Source organism: Ahaetulla prasina, chromosome 3 (assembly GCF_028640845.1).
Source record: "Ahaetulla prasina isolate Xishuangbanna chromosome 3, ASM2864084v1, whole genome shotgun sequence".
Lineage (NCBI taxonomy): Eukaryota > Metazoa > Chordata > Lepidosauria > Squamata > Colubridae > Ahaetulla > Ahaetulla prasina.
In genome coordinates, this window is record NC_080541.1 from 126,173,079 (window position 1) to 126,191,242 (window position 18,164).

An 18,164-nucleotide genomic window follows, 5' to 3' on the forward strand; every position below is an offset into this window, starting at 1 on the left:
TCTGTTACTGCAGCCAGCCGCACGCAGCTCAGCCTAGATAGCCAGCGGCTTTAGTTTAAATTAAAAGTTAATGCCTATTTTAATTTATAAGCCTGTAAACGGACAGCCTCTTGTGTGTAACAAACCTTCAAACTGGTTGTTGAACACGACAGCACATAGCTAATTTTTCTTCTCAACAAACTTTTTTTCGCCTTCCCATTTTATCTACGAACCTTAACCAACAGACCCTTGCAGCAAAGGGTTGATTTAGTGTACCTTAAAAAAAAAAAGGACAACAATTTTCATAGGTGTTTTTAGACATTTAAATATATATAAAAAGACTATTTCACTTTGTGTTAGAAACAGAAAATCAATTAGCTTCCAAGAACAGACTGAAGCGTTCTGCAACTTCTTAAATAAAACCTACAATTTCTAATCCCAAGAAGGGAACAATGGCCTAAGACCTAAGAACATGAAAATATTTCTAATTCTGGCAGGAAAAGGTCTGTATGTAGGAATACTTTAGGAGTCCAAAGGAAAAGGAAAAGGTTAGTATAGGTCTTCCTGTCCTTGAGAGAACTTCCTTGTGGATCTGTATTGAGTACCAGCACTTTGAGTGGTGGTAAGATGCCAAATACATTTCACTAAAGTGAATGACACACAATTGCACTTTTGCTCATTTCAGCACAGCCCATGAAGCGCAAATCCAGGGAGGGAGAACAATTAGACCCCAAAGATAATTACTTTTTCTATCTCCACTCCACAACCCAGGTCTCAAATTTTGGCATCTATTCCTGGAAGCTACTGAAACTCTGTCAAAGACATACAGATGGATTACATGAAATAGTGGTAAAACCCCACCTGTCTTCTCCTGTGCCCCTCAAATGACAGAACGAACAGTGAAAGAGACTACACTTCCCTCTCCCATACAAAGAAATAAAAGGGTCAGTTTTAGGAGAGGGAGCACAAACATGGAATTTCATGCCCTCACAATTAATATCTAGAAAATGCAGAGGAGAGCGGGAGCACAATGGGACATGCCCACTTAGTTCTTGTACTCAAAAGGTTCGTCGCCAGTTTCATTGAGCAGACAGGTGCGGACTAGTGCTTCGGTCACAGCATACGGGTCGCAGTTAGCGGAGGGCCGTCGATCCTCAAAGTAGCCCTTTTTAACCTGGCCCACGTTTCTTGGGATACGAATGCTGGCCCCGCGGTTGGCGACTCCAGCAGAGAACTCATGGATGTTTGATGTTTCATGGAAACCGGTCAAGCGCCTGGCGTTATCCAGCCCTCCTTTGGGATCGTAGGCGCGGATGTGGTACTGGTGGCGCTTACCCAGTTTCTCAATGGCATCTTCGATCTGCCTGCGAAGGAATCAAAAAAAGCATTATCAAAAATGGGCCCGGGGTGCTCAGCTGTTCATGTTGCTAATAGCAATAGCACTTAAACTTATATACCACTTCGTAGTGATTTACAGCCCTGTCTAAGCAGTTTATAGTCAGCATATTGCCCCCCCATCCAATCTAGGTCCTCATTTTACAAACCTTGGAAGGATGGAAGGATGAGTCAACCTTGAACCAGTCAAGATCGAACTGCTGGCAGTCTGCGGAATTAGCCTGCAGTACTGCATTCTAATCATTGTGCCATCATGACTAAGATTGTACACATTGCAATTTCACCGGGGTACAGCAAAGACTATTTAATATTTTATTCCAGATAGTCCAGAAAAATGTCAAACATTAAAAAGGAAAATAAAATATAATATATAAATAGCTCTGCTCTTGATACTTGTTTAAAGCTAGGGATTCTCCTGAGCCTTCAAATATTTTTTAAAAAACAACTTCTTAATGATGGAGGTTCAGAAAACAAACATTGTGAAAACGATTTCCCCTTCTTGCCCATACTTAAAATTAAAAAGGCATTTGGTAGAGTATTTCATCCTACTTGCAGAATACAATAAGCCATCCTTTGCAATGAATGGGAGATAAATCCAATTTTAAACATTCTTGTATGTAAAAAAATATACAGACACTGCTAACAGAAATATCCTTAATAATATAAGATATTCTAGTTTGCCTTTAGTTTTTGATTTGCAAGGATTTCCGCCCCATGCTCAATGCAGATGTATCTGTTACAGTGGTGGAATTCAATTTTTTTTACTACCAGTTATGTGGGCGTGGTTTGGCTTGGTGGGTGTGGCAGGGGAAGGATACTGCAAAATCTCCATTCCCATCCCACTCTGGGGCCACTCTGGTATTTGCCAGTTCTCCAAACTACTCAAAATTTCTGCTACCGGTTCTCCAGAACCTGCTGAATTTCACCCCTGATCTGTTAATGTTTCTTACTGTGAAGTACTATTATTGTACTAGTAGATAGTCTCAAAAATGTAGTAGTAATATTTTGTCTCTCCTTGCCTCTTAAAGCCTCTCCTTCCCTTAGAGCACTTTTGCAACAAAGGAGTAGCACTTACTTGAGGCCTCCTTCCTCTCGCATGTTCTTAGTGCTGAAGTTAGTGTGGCATCCAGCTCCATTCCAGTTGCCAGGAATAGGCTTGGGGTCAAAAGATACAATGACACCGAAGTCTTCACATACTCGATGAAGGATGAATCGAGCAATCCAGAGGTGATCACCCATGTCAACACCTTCGCAAGGGCCCACCTGAAACTCCCACTACAAAAGAATCAGAATGAAATCAATTGATCACTCATACCCTTCTCTACGTATACTAAATGCGTAAAAAGAATTCTAATGGTGAAAGATTAAGCATTAACAGCAAGGATTTATACCTGTGCTGGCATAACTTCTGCATTTGTGCCTCCAATGTTCACACCTGCGTATAGGCAGGCCCGATAATGGGCTTCTACAACGTCTCGACCATAAGCTTTGTCTGCTCCAACTCCACAGTAGTATGGCCCTGGAGAAACACAAGAAGCAAAAGAAATCAGTGGGAGAATCTATACCTCTAGTCACCACATTCAGCAAATCCATGTTATATAAAGGATATTCCTGTACAGATTGTCCTCGACTTATAACCATTCGTTTATAGTAACTATTCAACGTTACAACAGTAACTAATGACAATTTTCACACATATGACCATGGCTGCATCCCCATGGTCATGGGATTAAAATTCAGAGGCTTAGCTGCTGACATGCATTTATGATGGTTCCAGTATGCTGGAGTCATGTGATCAGCTTTTGTGACCTTCTGACAAGCCAAGCCAATGGGCAAGCCAGATTCACTTAACAACCATCTTACTAATACAATAACTGCACTGATTCATTTTAACAACTGTGGCAGGAAAGGAAAATGTTGCAAAACTCACTTAACAAATGTCTCACTTAACGTAACTTTTGGGCTCAATTGTGGTCATAAATTGAGGACTACCCGCAAAAGACTTAATTAAATTATGTTATCTTTTCTTATACAGTCATCAAGTTAATTTACCTTTTTAGATCTCCTCAAGTAATCAAATTCCAATATTATCCTGTTCAAAATGTAATCTCTGATTGGCTGAGATCACCATTAGATTAATCCAAGGAGTTTCACAGTTGAAAGTATGATTCTCTTGCTTTAAACATTTCCATACTCTCATGAATTGGGAATTTCTCTTGATTAGGTGAGTGGTCCATCTACCTCAGCAATGGATTTCTGCTGCCTAAATTTTCATTTAATATCAAAGGCCTAATATTTACTTTATGTATGAAAAGCAGTAGCTCTGTCACTAATGTGGTGGGGTCTCAATGGCAGGCTGCAATTAGTGGTTATGCATTAAAGATTTCATAGGAATTTCAGATGGAATCTTACCTTGTGGTCCAGGAAAGCCATTGGAAGGCCAACCAAAGGGATGTCCATCTGTTCCTAGAAGGGTATATTCTTGCTCCATTCCAAACCAAGGGTTCTGGTTAGACACCATGTCCATAATCCGTTTACAAGTAAATCGTAGATTTGTTTCTAAAAGAAACAGGGAATAAGCCAATGTTGGTCATTCATATAGATTATCCTTCCTTTAAAAGAGAGGCGTAGATGAATTTGAAATGCAACTTTATATATTTGTACTTCATTGTTCTTGAGCAAAGATTTCAGATTAAACATGGTTTTTTTTAACAGTACAGAAGGATTTAGGTTGATGGTTTGGCTAATCTCTAAAGCTCAATTTGCCCAAAGTGCTTTCTAATTAATTTCCACAGTCACCTTGTAAGATAAAACACCACACTGTATTTATTTTTACATCGCCAGTGGAAGCTGGATAATCTTAGAGTCCTCTGAATATTTTAGCTAAGCAATCTTGATTAAACATCAATATCAAGATAAATAGCAAAAATGTTGTCAGTGTGGCTATTAAAACAGGATGGTTAACAAGATGGTTAATGAATCCTACATTTTCTTCAGGATTGTGATGCATTAGTTAAAAAGGGAAACATTGTTCAGTAAGTTAAATGAGATGCATGAGTGAAAGCTATGCCTGTCAGCTGACAAGAAATCAGCTGAAACTTTAGAGAATGCAAGTCTTGTGGCTAGAAGTGGCTTCACATGAGAGCATTCACTTTTTTTCTGGCAACTGCAAGCTGTGTTGGTATTTTTAAAAAAAGATCTGGCAAGTTGTTAGCAAAAATTGCCTTGCTAGACATGGTCAGGCACAATGGGCTGGTGCAAAAGCAAGGGGTTTTTTTAGTTTTTATTTTGTATAAATGTTATTAGAATGATTCATTAGTATCTGACTGTTTCCAAAATAAAGTTCTGCAATGAACTCTACCGAACAACCGGGATCAAAATGCAAATGAAGTATCACAGCACATAGCAGAGGTCTCCTGTTTCATACATGATATTCCATAATGCTACAGACTATTACTTCCCTACTGAAATATGGATGGCCTTTACAAGTGAACTGTAACCCTACTATATTTCAATAAATCACTATTTTAAATTACCCTGGTATGTAGTGGCTCACAATTCTTATCTACAGTGGAACTGCAAGCCCCTATTTAAAGTTACCATTGTTAACAGTGAAAGGAGGGGAAGCAGTTTCAAAAATACTTTGTCCTTTGTTGCCCTGCCTGTGAGTTAAGATATGGCAAAACAAAACTTTAAAATCACATTCATCAGAAAAGGGCAAATTCTTTCCCAATTTGGAATAAATTGTAGAGCGATCCTCCTCCAGATATCTTAAAGTATGAACTGGAGATTTCATTTAGGGTTCGTGACCTGAGGCTATCAGTTTTAATAGTCTAAACTCCAGTCATATTTTCTCAAAACATTAAACACACTTTCTCCAGGCAAGGCATGAGAAGAGGGGTGCTTTTTTGTGCACAATACAAGGGCTAAACCTCTGCTTCATTATTCATCTCAATGAAGGGGTGGTGAGGAGGGTGTTTCTGCATTATTTTCCCGGTCAGGACAGAAGCTTTAAAAGGCCAAAGCTGGAACACACCTGCAGGCTTGCGGTTGTACTTTAAAACTTCACATAAAACCAGTTTGTTTGGGTCTTTGCGGAAAGGATCTCGAAACATGGCTGAAGGCACAAGATACATGTCACTGTTTGAGCCTTCAGACTGGAAAGTGCTTGAGCCATCAAAATTCCACTCTGGTAGGTCTGAAAACAAAAATAAGATTGAAGTTAAGCCACTTCTACACACCTTACAAACCTGTACTGTTTAATTTTGCTGCTATTGTTACTCACACAATGGTTTATCAATGATTTACATCAATAAAAATATACCTCACATTGTACTCATTAATGGGAGTTAGCCAGCTAAAGTCAGCGGATGTACTACTACTTATTACATGTCCCAAAGTATAAAACTGTAGGTAGCTGCCATAACTAGTTGTCACTAATAAGTTTAAGAACAGGCATAGTCAATATTTGCTGATGGCACTAACACTTTACTTTTATAGTTGTAACACTTGTGAGATCAGTTTTAATATGCCCCTGGTGAATTAAAAATTCACTTCAGACATTTACTGACAAGCGGATCAAGAAAGGCATCTAGGATGCTTCAATGCAGAGGAGCCATGGTGACATGGTGGTTAGAATGCAGTATTGCAAGCTAACTCTGCTCACTGCCAGGAGTTAGATCCTGACTGGCTCAAGGTTGATTCAGCCTTCCATCCTTCAGAGGACCAGATTTTGGGGGGCAATAAGTTGTCATTGTAAACTGCCCTGAGAGTGCTGTAAAGTACTACAGAGAGGTATAGAAGTCTAAGTGTTATTACTATTGCTTTCCCTATGCCATCTTAATGCAAATATTTCATATTAATGCTTATTTTCTACCACCAGACAATCTGCACAGGGATAGTGAGGATTCTCCAGAATTATAATTTTATTTATAATTTTACAAGCATAAAGTTTTGTAGAAAGATTTGCTTTAAACTACTCTGAGTATAGTTGGCAACCGCAAACGATATGCAGTGAAGCATCTGTTTTCAGCTCTTGCCTGTGGCTTGTTGCGAAGTACTCTTTCTTGGTTTTTGTCAACAAGTATATATTATAAAATTACAGGGGTGAAAAAAAACTTCAAAACACTGGAAATAAGAGTAATTTTTTTAAAAAATTCTGAATAGACTCAAGGGTTGTAGCATTACTCATATTGGAACTTTCATTGCCCTAGAAAATGTATGCCACTGTTTACCCACGGTATTCAGTACTGATAATTGTCAAGAGGAGAAAAGCTAATGAATAAATAAGCACAGAGCAACCGGCATTAAAGTGGTTAATCTAGTTAATCAGTTTGATCCCTTTCATATGCTGAAGGTGGTGAAATGATTTAAACAAGTTGTGTCAGCCACTTCCTCGGAATAAAAACAAAGCCTTTAACTAAATTCTCCTAATGAGCTATATACACTGGGCAGGTTTCGTAACCATTGCTGGCTAGCTCCATAGCAACCAGGGAAGAAACTCTCATGCTCTTGATTGCGCTGGGGGTGCTGTTTTTTATTCTAAGTCAAGCAAAAGACCAGGTTTTTGCAAATACTCTCTTCTCCATCTGTACTGTGTACATAAATCAGGGCAAGAACAGGGAGCTACCAAAGGTACATTTCCTAAAAGCATTTGGATCGATTTTGTGGCCTAGAAAGCCCCATCCTATATCACACAAATCCCCCCTCCCAATCTGAAATTAAGGTTTCAACACTTGTGGGTGGTCAGGAAGTAGGTTAATGGTTGGTTCTGTAATGTATTAATGTAATTTTGGGGCAATGGGAAGGAGAAGGACTGTGTTTTTTGTTTCAAATCCTCAAATAGGTTTATTTTTCAGCAGATAAAGTTACCCTGGCAAGAAAAAGCTGAAGGAAAAGGCAGTGTTTCTTTCCCCAGTAGGGGAAAGCACTAAGGTAGCGCCTCTCAACCATGGCGAGTTAGAGATGTCTGGTCTTCAACTTCCAGAATTGTGGGTGTTGAAGTCCACACATCTTAAAACTTGCCAAGGTTGAGAAACACTGCTCTAGGGCACGAGGTCTTCAAAAAAGGGCATGAAGTGAGCAGAGATTAACAGTCTTGGAAATGAGGGAGGCATGCAAACAAAAGCCCAGCGCTTGCCATCTGTGATTCAAGGAATCAACTAAAAGCCAAAGAATTATTTATTTCAAGAGCAGCACAAAAGACTGGATCCTGCCAGGAGCATCTCTACCATCCACCATTCAGGCCTGATCATTGATAGTCTTGGGAAAAAAGGTGAGGTTCCAGTGAAGTAAAAATACACTGTGGCTGCAGTTCTCTAGCTTAGCCTTTTCCAGGTTCACTGGTGCTCTACAGACATGCTTCACAAATATGGTGGCAAAGAAGTTTGAGCCAAAGTACACAAACTTGTTCTAAATATCTCGCATGTTCCATAGAAATATAGGCATTTCATCCTATATGGGATCTTCATCAACAAAATAATCCAATTTCTTTTAGAAATGAAATTGTTGTTCCTGTTTATTATTACTTCCTTGCATATTTAGAACACAATGCAATGCAGTTCTATTTGTAATGTAAAGATTGGATGGAATGGATAAGCACATATACACAAGCACATCTTGTATACCTTTTTTGAGGTAGGCAAATTTTTACTTTTGAAAAAAAAATAGTCAAAAATAGAAGAAATAATAGGTATGGAGAGAGTTTTAAGAAATCACTTTGCCAACGATTAACAATTGCACACTGCCGCCTCCTGGTTTCTCTGAATTTCATCAATTCTACCCCTTTTGACTGTATGTCCATCTATGCGGTTGTGAGAAAATGTGATTTTAATGAAATGCTGAAAAACATCAGATAACTTAGCAACTTGGTTTGAATCTTATTTTATGGATAAAATATTTATTTCTGAAAAACTATTAAGGTTATATAGTATTCTCTATTCCAAAATTCAGAATGCTCTAGCTTGAAGTGCTATATTTCCTAGGTCAACAGGGATACAGTGAAAGGAGAAGCTAAGAGGGGATGAATGTTAAAAATACAGTATAATGTACCAAATATTCAATTCTATTCATAGAAAACAGAGATTGGAAAGGGGTGTTAGGTACCAAGTATATATTCTGAATGGGATTCCAGATATAGCGAGCAGCAGGGGGGGGAAAATGTAAGTTTATCTGAGATCTCAAAACCACAGTTCTAGACATGATTTCCCCAGAAGAAAACTATTAAGGATAACCACTGTTTTTCAGTTCTTAGAAGCATCTTTTCACCAATTTGAAACCCAAGCAAGTGTCTAGCTAGAAAGGAAACATAACTGTGGCAGACAATTAATTTCAGCGTTTGTTAACTCTGCCATATTTCTTTCACTAAACTGTTTAATGTACATCTACTCAAAAATAAGTTCTCCTAATATTATTGGGTGTAGTGCCATGACAGCATCTCTAAGACTCTAGCCTAAAATCTAAGGCAGTGGTAGTTGTTCTTCTTTTGGTTTTTTGTCCTGAGTTCATTATTAAAAAATAAAAGCCAAGAGGGTACTTAGATTTTCAATTCCTTGCAATAGTAATTGCAAGCTCTTGGTCAAAACTCAGGATTTAATGAAATCAGAATCACAATGGTGACTTGAATAACTGATAACAGTTGTTCTACATAACAGAGTTAACAGAGTTGGAAGGGACCTTGGAGGTCTTCTAGTCCAACCCTCTGCTCAAGCAGGAAACCCTATACCATTTCAGACAAATGTTTGTCCAAACTCTTCTTAAAAACCTTCAGTGTTGGAGCACCCACAACTGATGGAGGCAATTTGTTCCACTGATCAATTGTTCTAACTGTCAGGAAATTTGTCCTTAGTTCTAAGCTAGTTTTCTCCTTGATTAATGTCCTAGAAAGCTCACTCCAAATCTGCTTACCTTCAACGTTCTTAGGTTCACGTTCCAATGTCCGGGTTTTACAGCGCAAGAATTCACCAGTTCCATCAATCCATATGTACATAGCTTGCACCTTGTCACCTTGAGGCAGTTTCATGTACATTTGTTTTATAGTTTTGCTCAAGTGGGAACTCGCAGAAGTGGCCATGGTTGCAGTTGTTCCTGAAGTTCTGCAAGATGATGACCTAGAGGGAGAGGAAAAGGGTGTCTATGAAAATTTCCGAAGGGATTCTTGCCAAAAACCAAGTGGGGACATTCCCAGAGTGCCAGCCTATGAGATGGCTTAGTGTATGACGAACTTTCCACAGCAGATAACAATCCATGTACAAAATGTACATCTGCTGCAAGTCATCGTATTTCTACTGAAGATCATGGAGGATTGCAAACTATTTCTACAAGGCGAAAATCAGGCCCTGAATAAGCAACTATATTTTGCTTTGGAAGAACTGTTTCTTATCTGATGCCCCCAATTTGCCTCAGGACTACAATCTGCACAATTCTCAGTCAATTTGGCTATAGAATTATGGCAGTTGTTCCAACATAACAGGAAGGTACTGGCTGGGAAATGTTGCTGCACAGTTATTGTCCAGTAACGTTTATGCATTATAATTGGTGTTTAGAAATACTTAATCCTAAACTCTAAAGAAATATAATCTGTGAAAAAGAATAACCACTAACAGTACAGTCCTTGCTCTGAAAATGAATCTATTGCCAAGGCTGCTTCAATTCTTAGACATTTAGAACTCTGATCATCAAAAAGAGGGAGATAAGGTAACACCCCTATTTGTGTGCAGTGTGTGCCATGGCCAAATGGTTTCCAACTAAATATTGATGTCATTCTAATTATCCTTATCTCCACATTCATGATTTCATTAGACTTCTGTATCAGCTTCTAAGCTTGATAAATTTACTTTTTAATAGTGTTACTATCAAGATAGATTTGTTTGGCTTGTAGCTTTTCTTCTCAATAAACCCTATTATGAGCAACAGAAGACATAGCTGCTATACTCCATAGATTTCTTTGGGGGTGGGGAGGGTGGGAAGTATACATAGAAATAACACTGAAAATTCCCAAAGTATTATCAGAAAGTTCATACAATCATATAAAAGTTCATACTATCCATACAAGCAATACAGGGAAATCGTGAAATCAAGACAAAACCCTTCCACATTATTTATATTATAAAAATAATACATAAGACTTCCTAAATTGCAAAGTTTTCCCTTAAGATTTATATGGGTTTCAACTAAAAAGAGCTCCTAAGGATGACAAAATTCTACATTAGAGTTATTAGTGTAGAACCGGCTTGATTTCTGTTGGTTGAAATGCTGGGTTAGAATGCTAGAATGTTAAACTTGTATACCTAAATTTCTATGAGATTAAAATATGTCTTCTCCCATGATAGCCGAAATTCCATCTCTTATGTCAGGGAAACAAATGGAAACAATTCATTTAAAAAAATCTACTAGAACTATCTCAATCATGAATTTTTCAAATTTGTTGGAGTACATTTGCACCTGAAATAGGATACCAATAATCTCTAATAGTAAAACCTGTAGAGGTAAATGTGAAATAATCTGTCTACCTTTCCTGAATCAGTGCCCTCAAAGGCTTTGAGCCACCATTATTGTTGGCTATTTAGCTATTTCATTTTTTTTGTTTGAATCCTGTTTAAACATGGTAAGGTTTCTAAGCTGCTCAGAGTTAGTTAATGATTGGAATGGTTTAGAACCCTAGCAAAAATATACAGGTAAACAATATACTCAAAAAATTCTAAGAAACTGGCTGTATTAGCTAGAATCTAAGAGCTAGTCTAAAAGATCTGGAGGACATCAGTTGAGAAGAATAATTTAGCATGCAGAAATCTTGAACCTCATCAAAACCTTAATAAGCATCACCTCGTAACTCCTATTAGTTCATATTTTAAATAACCTAATATAATTGTCAATGTTAAAATACAGCTGTCAGTGTTAGAATCAAATTAAATTTTGCACATTCTTGTATTGGATTGGTAGTTGTTTATGCATTTTTATTGCCAGACAATCCCATGCAAGAATGAATTACTCCCATACCTGCAACATGATAGTCTCTATACCATGAAACAGATACCTAACTGCATTGTATGAAGCACCTGTTTGCAAAAAGGTTCTTGCTCACAATGAAACTCTTTCATGTTCTGAATTTTAATTCACTGCAAATGTCACATCGTAATACAATATATATTGGATGGTAAAACAAAAGGTTGGAATTCTTCTGCATTCTTAGATCTTTACCATTCCAAGTCAAGCCCCTAAGCTTAAGCTTTAGCTTTTCCTCATGTGAAGTTGAATAATATTGTATAATTAAAAGACAGTGAACAAGCAGCTGGTAGTCAAGGAGAATTGCTAAGAGGTTTAGGATGGGGGGGAAGAAAGAGAGGGGGAGGGAGGGGAGCCGGAGAGGGAGAGAGAGAGAGAGAGAGAGAGAGAGAGAGAGAGAGAGAGACACCCTACTCTTGCCAAAAATCATGGAATATTTTCATGGAGAATGCAAACTTCCACATTTTGTTTAAGTTCATCTCCCATTAAAGAATTCTACTGTGAGATCGAAAAGATGTACAATTTACAGATTTCTGGTAACTAAAATATCAATTGTGAATTCAAATTCTAGTAATTTTCTAAAAGTAAAATGCTGGATTTCCACAAGTACATTAGCTATAGAGAAATCCTGTCAGGATTTTAGAGGGCAGAACTAAATTATAACTGAAGATTTTTTTTTTCATTTCTATTAAATTCCTAGCCCTTCCTTGGCTTTGCTTATAAGTAAAAAATTAATGAAGAGCCCTACAGCTCTTTAAAAACTAGCCAATTATGACAAACGATGAATATGTATTTGAATTATTTTATGTTTATGTTATGTATTAAGTTCCTATCAAAATACTGATTTTTATTGACAATTTCATTGACTAATAAAACACTGCTGTCAAAACTTAGATAATTTCTTCCATAGCATTTTTGCCCTTTTTTTAACTATACCAACAGAAATATTGAACTGCAAATAGTATCAACTCCTCATTCTGGAGAAAATATTCATAAATATGTAGCTCCAAGTACTGATCAGACATCACTGTAACCTACAATCCAATTCAACAAGTCCTGATATTACCTGGATTTTAAGCTAGCCTTCCTTTTATAAGGAATTGTCTTATATGCCACATGTTAATCATGGCTGTTACAGGCATTCTAGACATGTTAGATGACTGAATGAACCATCTGTGTCACTAAATTGGATTCTTAAAATTATCCTACCTACTTCTTTCACTTATGTTTTTCTCTAAAGGTGATTTTAAAATTGTAATGTATACAGGGACAGCAGATGGCAGCATTTAGTCAACTTCAGTTGATCTTGGAGGGGAAAAAAACAACCAAGCAGAGTTGGACTAGTTAGTACTTGGATAGGAGATCTCCAGGAAATTCTAGGGTTGAAAAACCACCCTAGAAGAAAACAATGCCAAGTCACTCTTTGGAACATTCCTCCTGTACCCACCCTCCCAGGAGAAGTTGACATAGCACCAATCCTGGTTGCATTTTGCAAATTACACACACACACACACAAAATCAATAGTTTCTCATTGGCAAAGGAACAAATTGTTTTGGAATTTTGTTTTTATCTGGTGATTCCAATCTGCTTTGTCTTTTACAATTAAGACTGGGGATATTAAATAAGTAAATAAATCGATAAATGTTGTTGCCTTTCCCAAAAAGCTGCAGGAATTTCCCCCCAGGACTCTTTGACTTTATATTAATATATAGATCGATCTCTCTCTCTCTCACACAAACACACACACCCACACCAACCACAGCAGCCCCTGGCTCCCCCTCCTATTCCTAATCAAAATCAACCCCTCAAAAGGCTGTGTGTGTGTGCTTTGTCTTCAACCAGCATTTCCCTCTTCTACCTTTGGCTCCAACCTTGCGAGGTGCTCATTTTCACTCGTCTTTTACACGCTGCGCCCTCTCTTCTCCAGTGCATTACGAGGGAGACCATTTTATCCCCTCCCCAGGGCAACCGCGTTCTTGTTTGGAAGCATCCCGCTGCCTTGAACCAGACCGGAGCCATCCAGCCTTTGAAAAACGCCGAGGAAAAAAAGGGACAGAGCTGGAACCGTTTCAAGTCCATTGCCGTTCCTCCTTGCCTCCCCATTTAACAAAAGCCAGGGGGGCAAGAATTCAAAAAACAGCCGCAGAGATCAGCTCCGGCTCGAAGGGCTTGCAAGAAACCGGGGGGCCCGTCCTCATAAGCCTCCGCGGTATTTCCCACTTTCTCCATCCAAAATCCCGAGCCGCAGGAATCTCCCCTTTAAGCCATCGGGGTTGATCGGAAGACGGCCCTTCCAGTTAACCAGCCGACGCGAGGCATCGGAAGGAGGGCAGGCAGTGTTTCGAACGTCCTTTAACAAAGCCCCCTTTTTCCCCTGGAGATTCCAGAACGCCCCTCCCCCAGCAGCAGGAGCGCGCATAAGGACCACACTTAACAACTTAATTGCTTTTGTTTGGAGGAGAAATGAGGAGAGACGACGAGGCTCCCCGGCTATTATGTACAACCCTCTAAACTGCATCCCAGCAGCCTAATATAACGGAACGGGGCTGGCTGGTCCACAATCCTAGAGGAAAATGAGCGCGACTTCGGAAAAACTTGCTATTCTCCCTTCCTTCCCCAGCGAAGCCCGGCCGGGGTGGTGGGGGGGGGGAAGAGATGATGCGGTCGGTTCACTGGAAAAATGCACCTCGAAACCCCGATTCCCTCCTTCCCTCCGCCCCACCCCAACCCCTTCCAGCCTCTGCTCACGGGAGCCAAGGCGCCCTTTACCTTGGCCGTCGCGGTGGAAAAAAGGTGCAACGGTGGGAGGCAGGCGGGGAAATCACAAGGACTGGCGAGCCGACCACTAAAGAGGATCGCCCATGCTCTGCTCTAGAGGAGCACGGCTGCCGGCCGCCTCCTTTAACTACTGGCCGGTGCCAATCCCCCCTGCTCGCTGATTGGCTTCTTCCAATCGGGAGCGACAGACGATCAGCTGATGTGGGGGCTCACGGCTCCAGCGATTGGGCAACCAAGAGAGGAGAAGGTGGAGGGGGGGGAGTTGGAAAGAAGAAAGAAAGAAAGGCAAAAGGGAGGGGACGGAGAGACAGGGAAAGGAGAGGGGAGGGGGGGAAAGTGAGGGGCTTCCGTTCGGTTTTTGGACGAGAGGAGGAAGCAAACTGAGGGCGGCTGCGGGAAGAGTTGGAAGGCGACTGCCGCGGCTAAGAAATCCGTTCTGACGAGAATCGGGCGCAGCAAAGCTTTGGGTTGCCCATCGCGCGCGGTCAATTCACAGTCCTTCGCGACGCGAGCTTCGGAGCTGTTTGCAAAAGTCCCGAGGCTGAGAGAATTACAGCAAGTTGCAAATCGTGGCTGGTCTCTTAAAAGACTCTAGAGCAGGGGTCTCCAACCTTGGCAACTTTAAGCCTGGCGGACTTCAACTCCCAGAATTCTGGGAATTGAAGTCCGCCAGGCTTAAAGTTGCCAAGGTTGGAGACCCCTGCTCTAGAGAGCTACGCCAGGGGGACCCCAACCTCGCCCTGCAGACTTGGAGCTCGCTGCATGGGAGCTCGCTAGGCTTCCTTAGAGGAAATCCGCCAGAGGGAGGGACTGGGTGTGTATGTGTGTGTGCTGCCTTCTCTTCCGACCGCGGAAAGGACTGCCGCTTTTCGGCCGGCCAATGCAGAGGGGGGAGTGAGTGGCTCTGAAAACGAGATTTGAACCGATGCCTACTCTGGGATGTGGTTTTCGGCGAACTCTTACAAGTGGGAACCAGCTGCTTCTCTCTCTACCCCTTTTGGCTTTTTAGATTGTTGCAATCTAGGGTCTTCCGTACCTACTTGGCAAGCAAGGCTTTGAAAAGTAACGGCGGAGCGGTTGCTTTCCCCTTGTGGGAGTGCCAAGGCTTGCAAGCCTTTTACGTAGCCTTCGTACATTGCCTTTGGGTTTGGCGGGCAGGGTCGCTCTGCTGTCTCTCTGCCTCCTTTTTTGCTTTTTGCAAAGCCAAAGGAACTTGCCGGGCCAAGGCATGTGGTTGGCAGGCTGGACCAGTTTTTCCCGGGCTCTCCGAGGAACTTCCCGGAAAGTTAAGGACAGGAGGATCTTTCGGTCTTTTCTTAAAGGTGTTTACAGCCTGAGCTGCCTTTGCGTAACTTTCTCTCCACGCAAAGCAGGAGGACGTGGTTTACCCGCGTTTTCGGCCCAAGCGAAAGTAGCCTCGCCTTATCGTTCCCCGCCCTCAGTCCAAAGAGACAAGCTAATTTAGCTATTAATGTTGCTGACATGCCGGTACATGCAGTGCTCAAGATAGTAAACAGGTTCCCAGATACGGAAAGGAAAGCAGCTCTTTTGCCTACAGATTAGTTGTTTTCTTGGCTGTAGGTAACTTGGTTAGAGTGTCTTTTTAAAAGGCTTTTGTGGCCTGCCTTTTAGAGGAATTAAAAAAAAAATCCACCTCAAGGCAGCCTTCCCTCAATATCATCATTATTAATCATTCCACATCAATCGAATTACAGGATGAAGGTTGTGGATCCACACTGGCTCAGTGCAAGTTGGTATATTTATTTATTTATTTATTTTAATTTATCAGTTTCCCAGTCTAGGGCTGAAAAAGAATGACTCTCAAAGTCACACACAGCTTCCAAACCTAAAGTATCAGACCCAATACAAACTTTGAACTCTGAAAATCATTTTGAAGTGAATTTCAAGTCATAAATAGGGGAGGGTGTATGCCACTCATCAGAAAATGAATTCCAAAAATGTGGGGCTATAACAGAAAAGGCTCTGCTCCTTGGGTACTGATTTTTTTTTAAGAGTCCAAGGTTTTGCCTGTCATTTTCACATACAACCATTAGTGGTTTTTAAATAACATTAGAAAGTTGATGACATCTTTCATATCAAAAATTCCTGTATCTTCCCTGACTTTTTTTTCTTCAAAGTATTCTAAAGCAGATAAGGATAAAGCAACTGTTTGAGTTGACACTTCTATGCACCCGGCCATAGTTTATTCTTTAAATCATAGTTTAAGTAACTGGCATAGCACAAAGGAGGAACCCAGGCAGTGTTTTTTGGTGAGTAGGGCTATGAGCCAGAAGCATGGGAACTATTTCTAAGTATATCTCAGCTCTTCAAAGGAAGTGTGGGAAGATTACAATAAATCTGCAATAACTGAACAGCCCCAATTACACAGAAACTGCCTGACTTTAACAAACCTCTTTGATTTATGCATTATGGACTATTTAATACTGCCTTTGCAGACAGTCCATGGACTTCAGTTAATGCAGAATTCGGCTTCTGGAAGATTGGAGATATTTTGAACATAATGTGCAGTTTGTATCCAAGCTCAATTCAAAATGCAGCTTTTGACCTATGCAGCTTTTGACCTATGCAGCTTTTGCTTGTGGGTCTGCTGTTTATGGATCCTTATTTTACCTAGTTTTGCTGTAGTAGTTAAGGCATCAGACTAGAAAGCAGGAGATGGTGAATTCTAGTCCTGTCTTAGTCACAAATCCAGCTGAATGACCTTGGGCTCTCTCTCTTTCTCTCTCTCTCAGCCCTAGGAAGCAGGCAAGGGCAAACAAGTTCTGAAAACTTGCCAAGGATACTGCAGGGACTTGTCCAGACATTTTTTTTTTATTGCTTTTTTCTAACAAACAAAAAAGAAAATACATTATTGCACCCTTGTGCTATACATAAAAAAAGGAAGATTTGGGTCTTCGGATATGTCCTCATGATTGCCAAAATCCACGTTCTCGAGGTACAGGTACCGAAGCGTCCAATTTTCCAAGCGCATAGTCCACGAATGGTTTCCAAGTCTTCCAGAAAATATCTTCTTTATACACACCACTTCTAATTTTAATATCACATGTCATTTTATCATTTAAGGCTAATTTCCACATTTCAGAATTCCACTCTTCTATTCTAAAAATCACATCTAATTTCCAATATCTAGCTATTATAATTCTACCTATTATAATCATAATTCTAATCAATTCTTTTTCATATTTTGTTAATTCTATTTCCTTAATTACCAACAATAATATAGTTTCCACTCTCAATATTATTACTTTCCCCATCATTTCAAATATCATTTTCTCCAATTGTTGCCAAAACTTTTTAACCTTATCACATTTATACCACATATGTTCATAAGTCCCCAATTCCATCTCACATCTCCAACATTTTTTACTAATTTTTTTATCCATTTGTGACAATCTTACTGGAGTCAAATACCATTTCCAAACAACTTTATAATTATGCTCTTTAATCCTTATAGATAAAGTTCTCATAATTCTACTATTCCAATTCACATTCCAATCTGACTCTGGTATTTCAATATTAAGATCTTTTTCCCAATTTGTCCTCATCACTCCTTGTAATTTTTCATCAGAGTTTATAATCTTATAAACCCTACTAACGAGTCCCTTTAGCCCAATTTCATCTTTCATAATCCGAGATACTAAATATTCAAATTCAACTTGTCCAGACATTTGCCAGGAGTAAACATGGATTTTAAGGGACAAAGAGAGTGTGGTGGCGTGGCAGTTTCCTCAGTACCTGGAGGAAGCTGTCTATCTAGACCCGTTCCAGTCCGGCTTCCGGCCCGGGCACAGCACGGAGACAGCTTTGGTCGCGTTGGTGGATGACCTCTGGAGGGCCAGGGACAGGGGTTGCTCCTCTGCCTTGGTCCTGTTAGATCTCTCATCGGCTTTTGATACCATCGACCATGGTATCTTGCTGCGCCGGTTGGAGGGGTTGGGAGTGGGAGGCACCGTTTATCGGTGGTTCTCCTCCTACCTCTCTGACCGGT

The 18,164-nt window shown here is 40.2% G+C and overlaps 1 protein-coding gene across 2 annotated transcripts; it reads right to left on the minus strand.

Moving 5' to 3' along the window:
• Positions 1-278: 278 nt before the first annotated feature.
• GLUL (glutamate-ammonia ligase) lies at positions 279-14,304 on the minus strand. 2 transcript variants are annotated; one of them, XM_058178762.1, is made up of 7 exons: positions 14,147-14,304; positions 9,280-9,482; positions 5,411-5,572; positions 3,787-3,933; positions 2,766-2,893; positions 2,450-2,649; positions 279-1,343 (listed from the first exon to the last, which is right to left on the minus strand). In XM_058178762.1, the coding sequence occupies exons 2-7, from the start codon at positions 9,443-9,445 to the stop codon at positions 1,025-1,027; spliced, it is 1,122 nt and encodes a 373-aa protein (XP_058034745.1). In that variant the 5' UTR covers positions 9,446-9,482; positions 14,147-14,304; the 3' UTR covers positions 279-1,024. The 2 variants fall into 2 exon arrangements, with proteins under 2 accessions (XP_058034745.1, XP_058034744.1); XM_058178761.1 differs by lacking the exon at positions 14,147-14,304 and adding an exon at positions 13,236-13,252.
• Positions 14,305-18,164: the final 3,860 nt, after the last annotated feature.

Coding starts and splice junctions, on each gene's coding strand:
- GLUL (XM_058178762.1), bottom strand. CDS start 9,445: ATGGCCACTTCTGCGAGTTCCCACTTGAGCAAAACTATAAAACAAATG. Junction 2,894..3,786: donor TGGCTTTCCTGGACCACAAG/GTAAGATTCCAT, acceptor GTGTTTCTCCAG/GGCCATACTACTGTGGAGTT. Junction 2,650..2,765: donor CAGAAGTTATGCCAGCACAG/GTATAAATCCTT, acceptor ATTCTTTTGTAG/TGGGAGTTTCAGGTGGGCCC.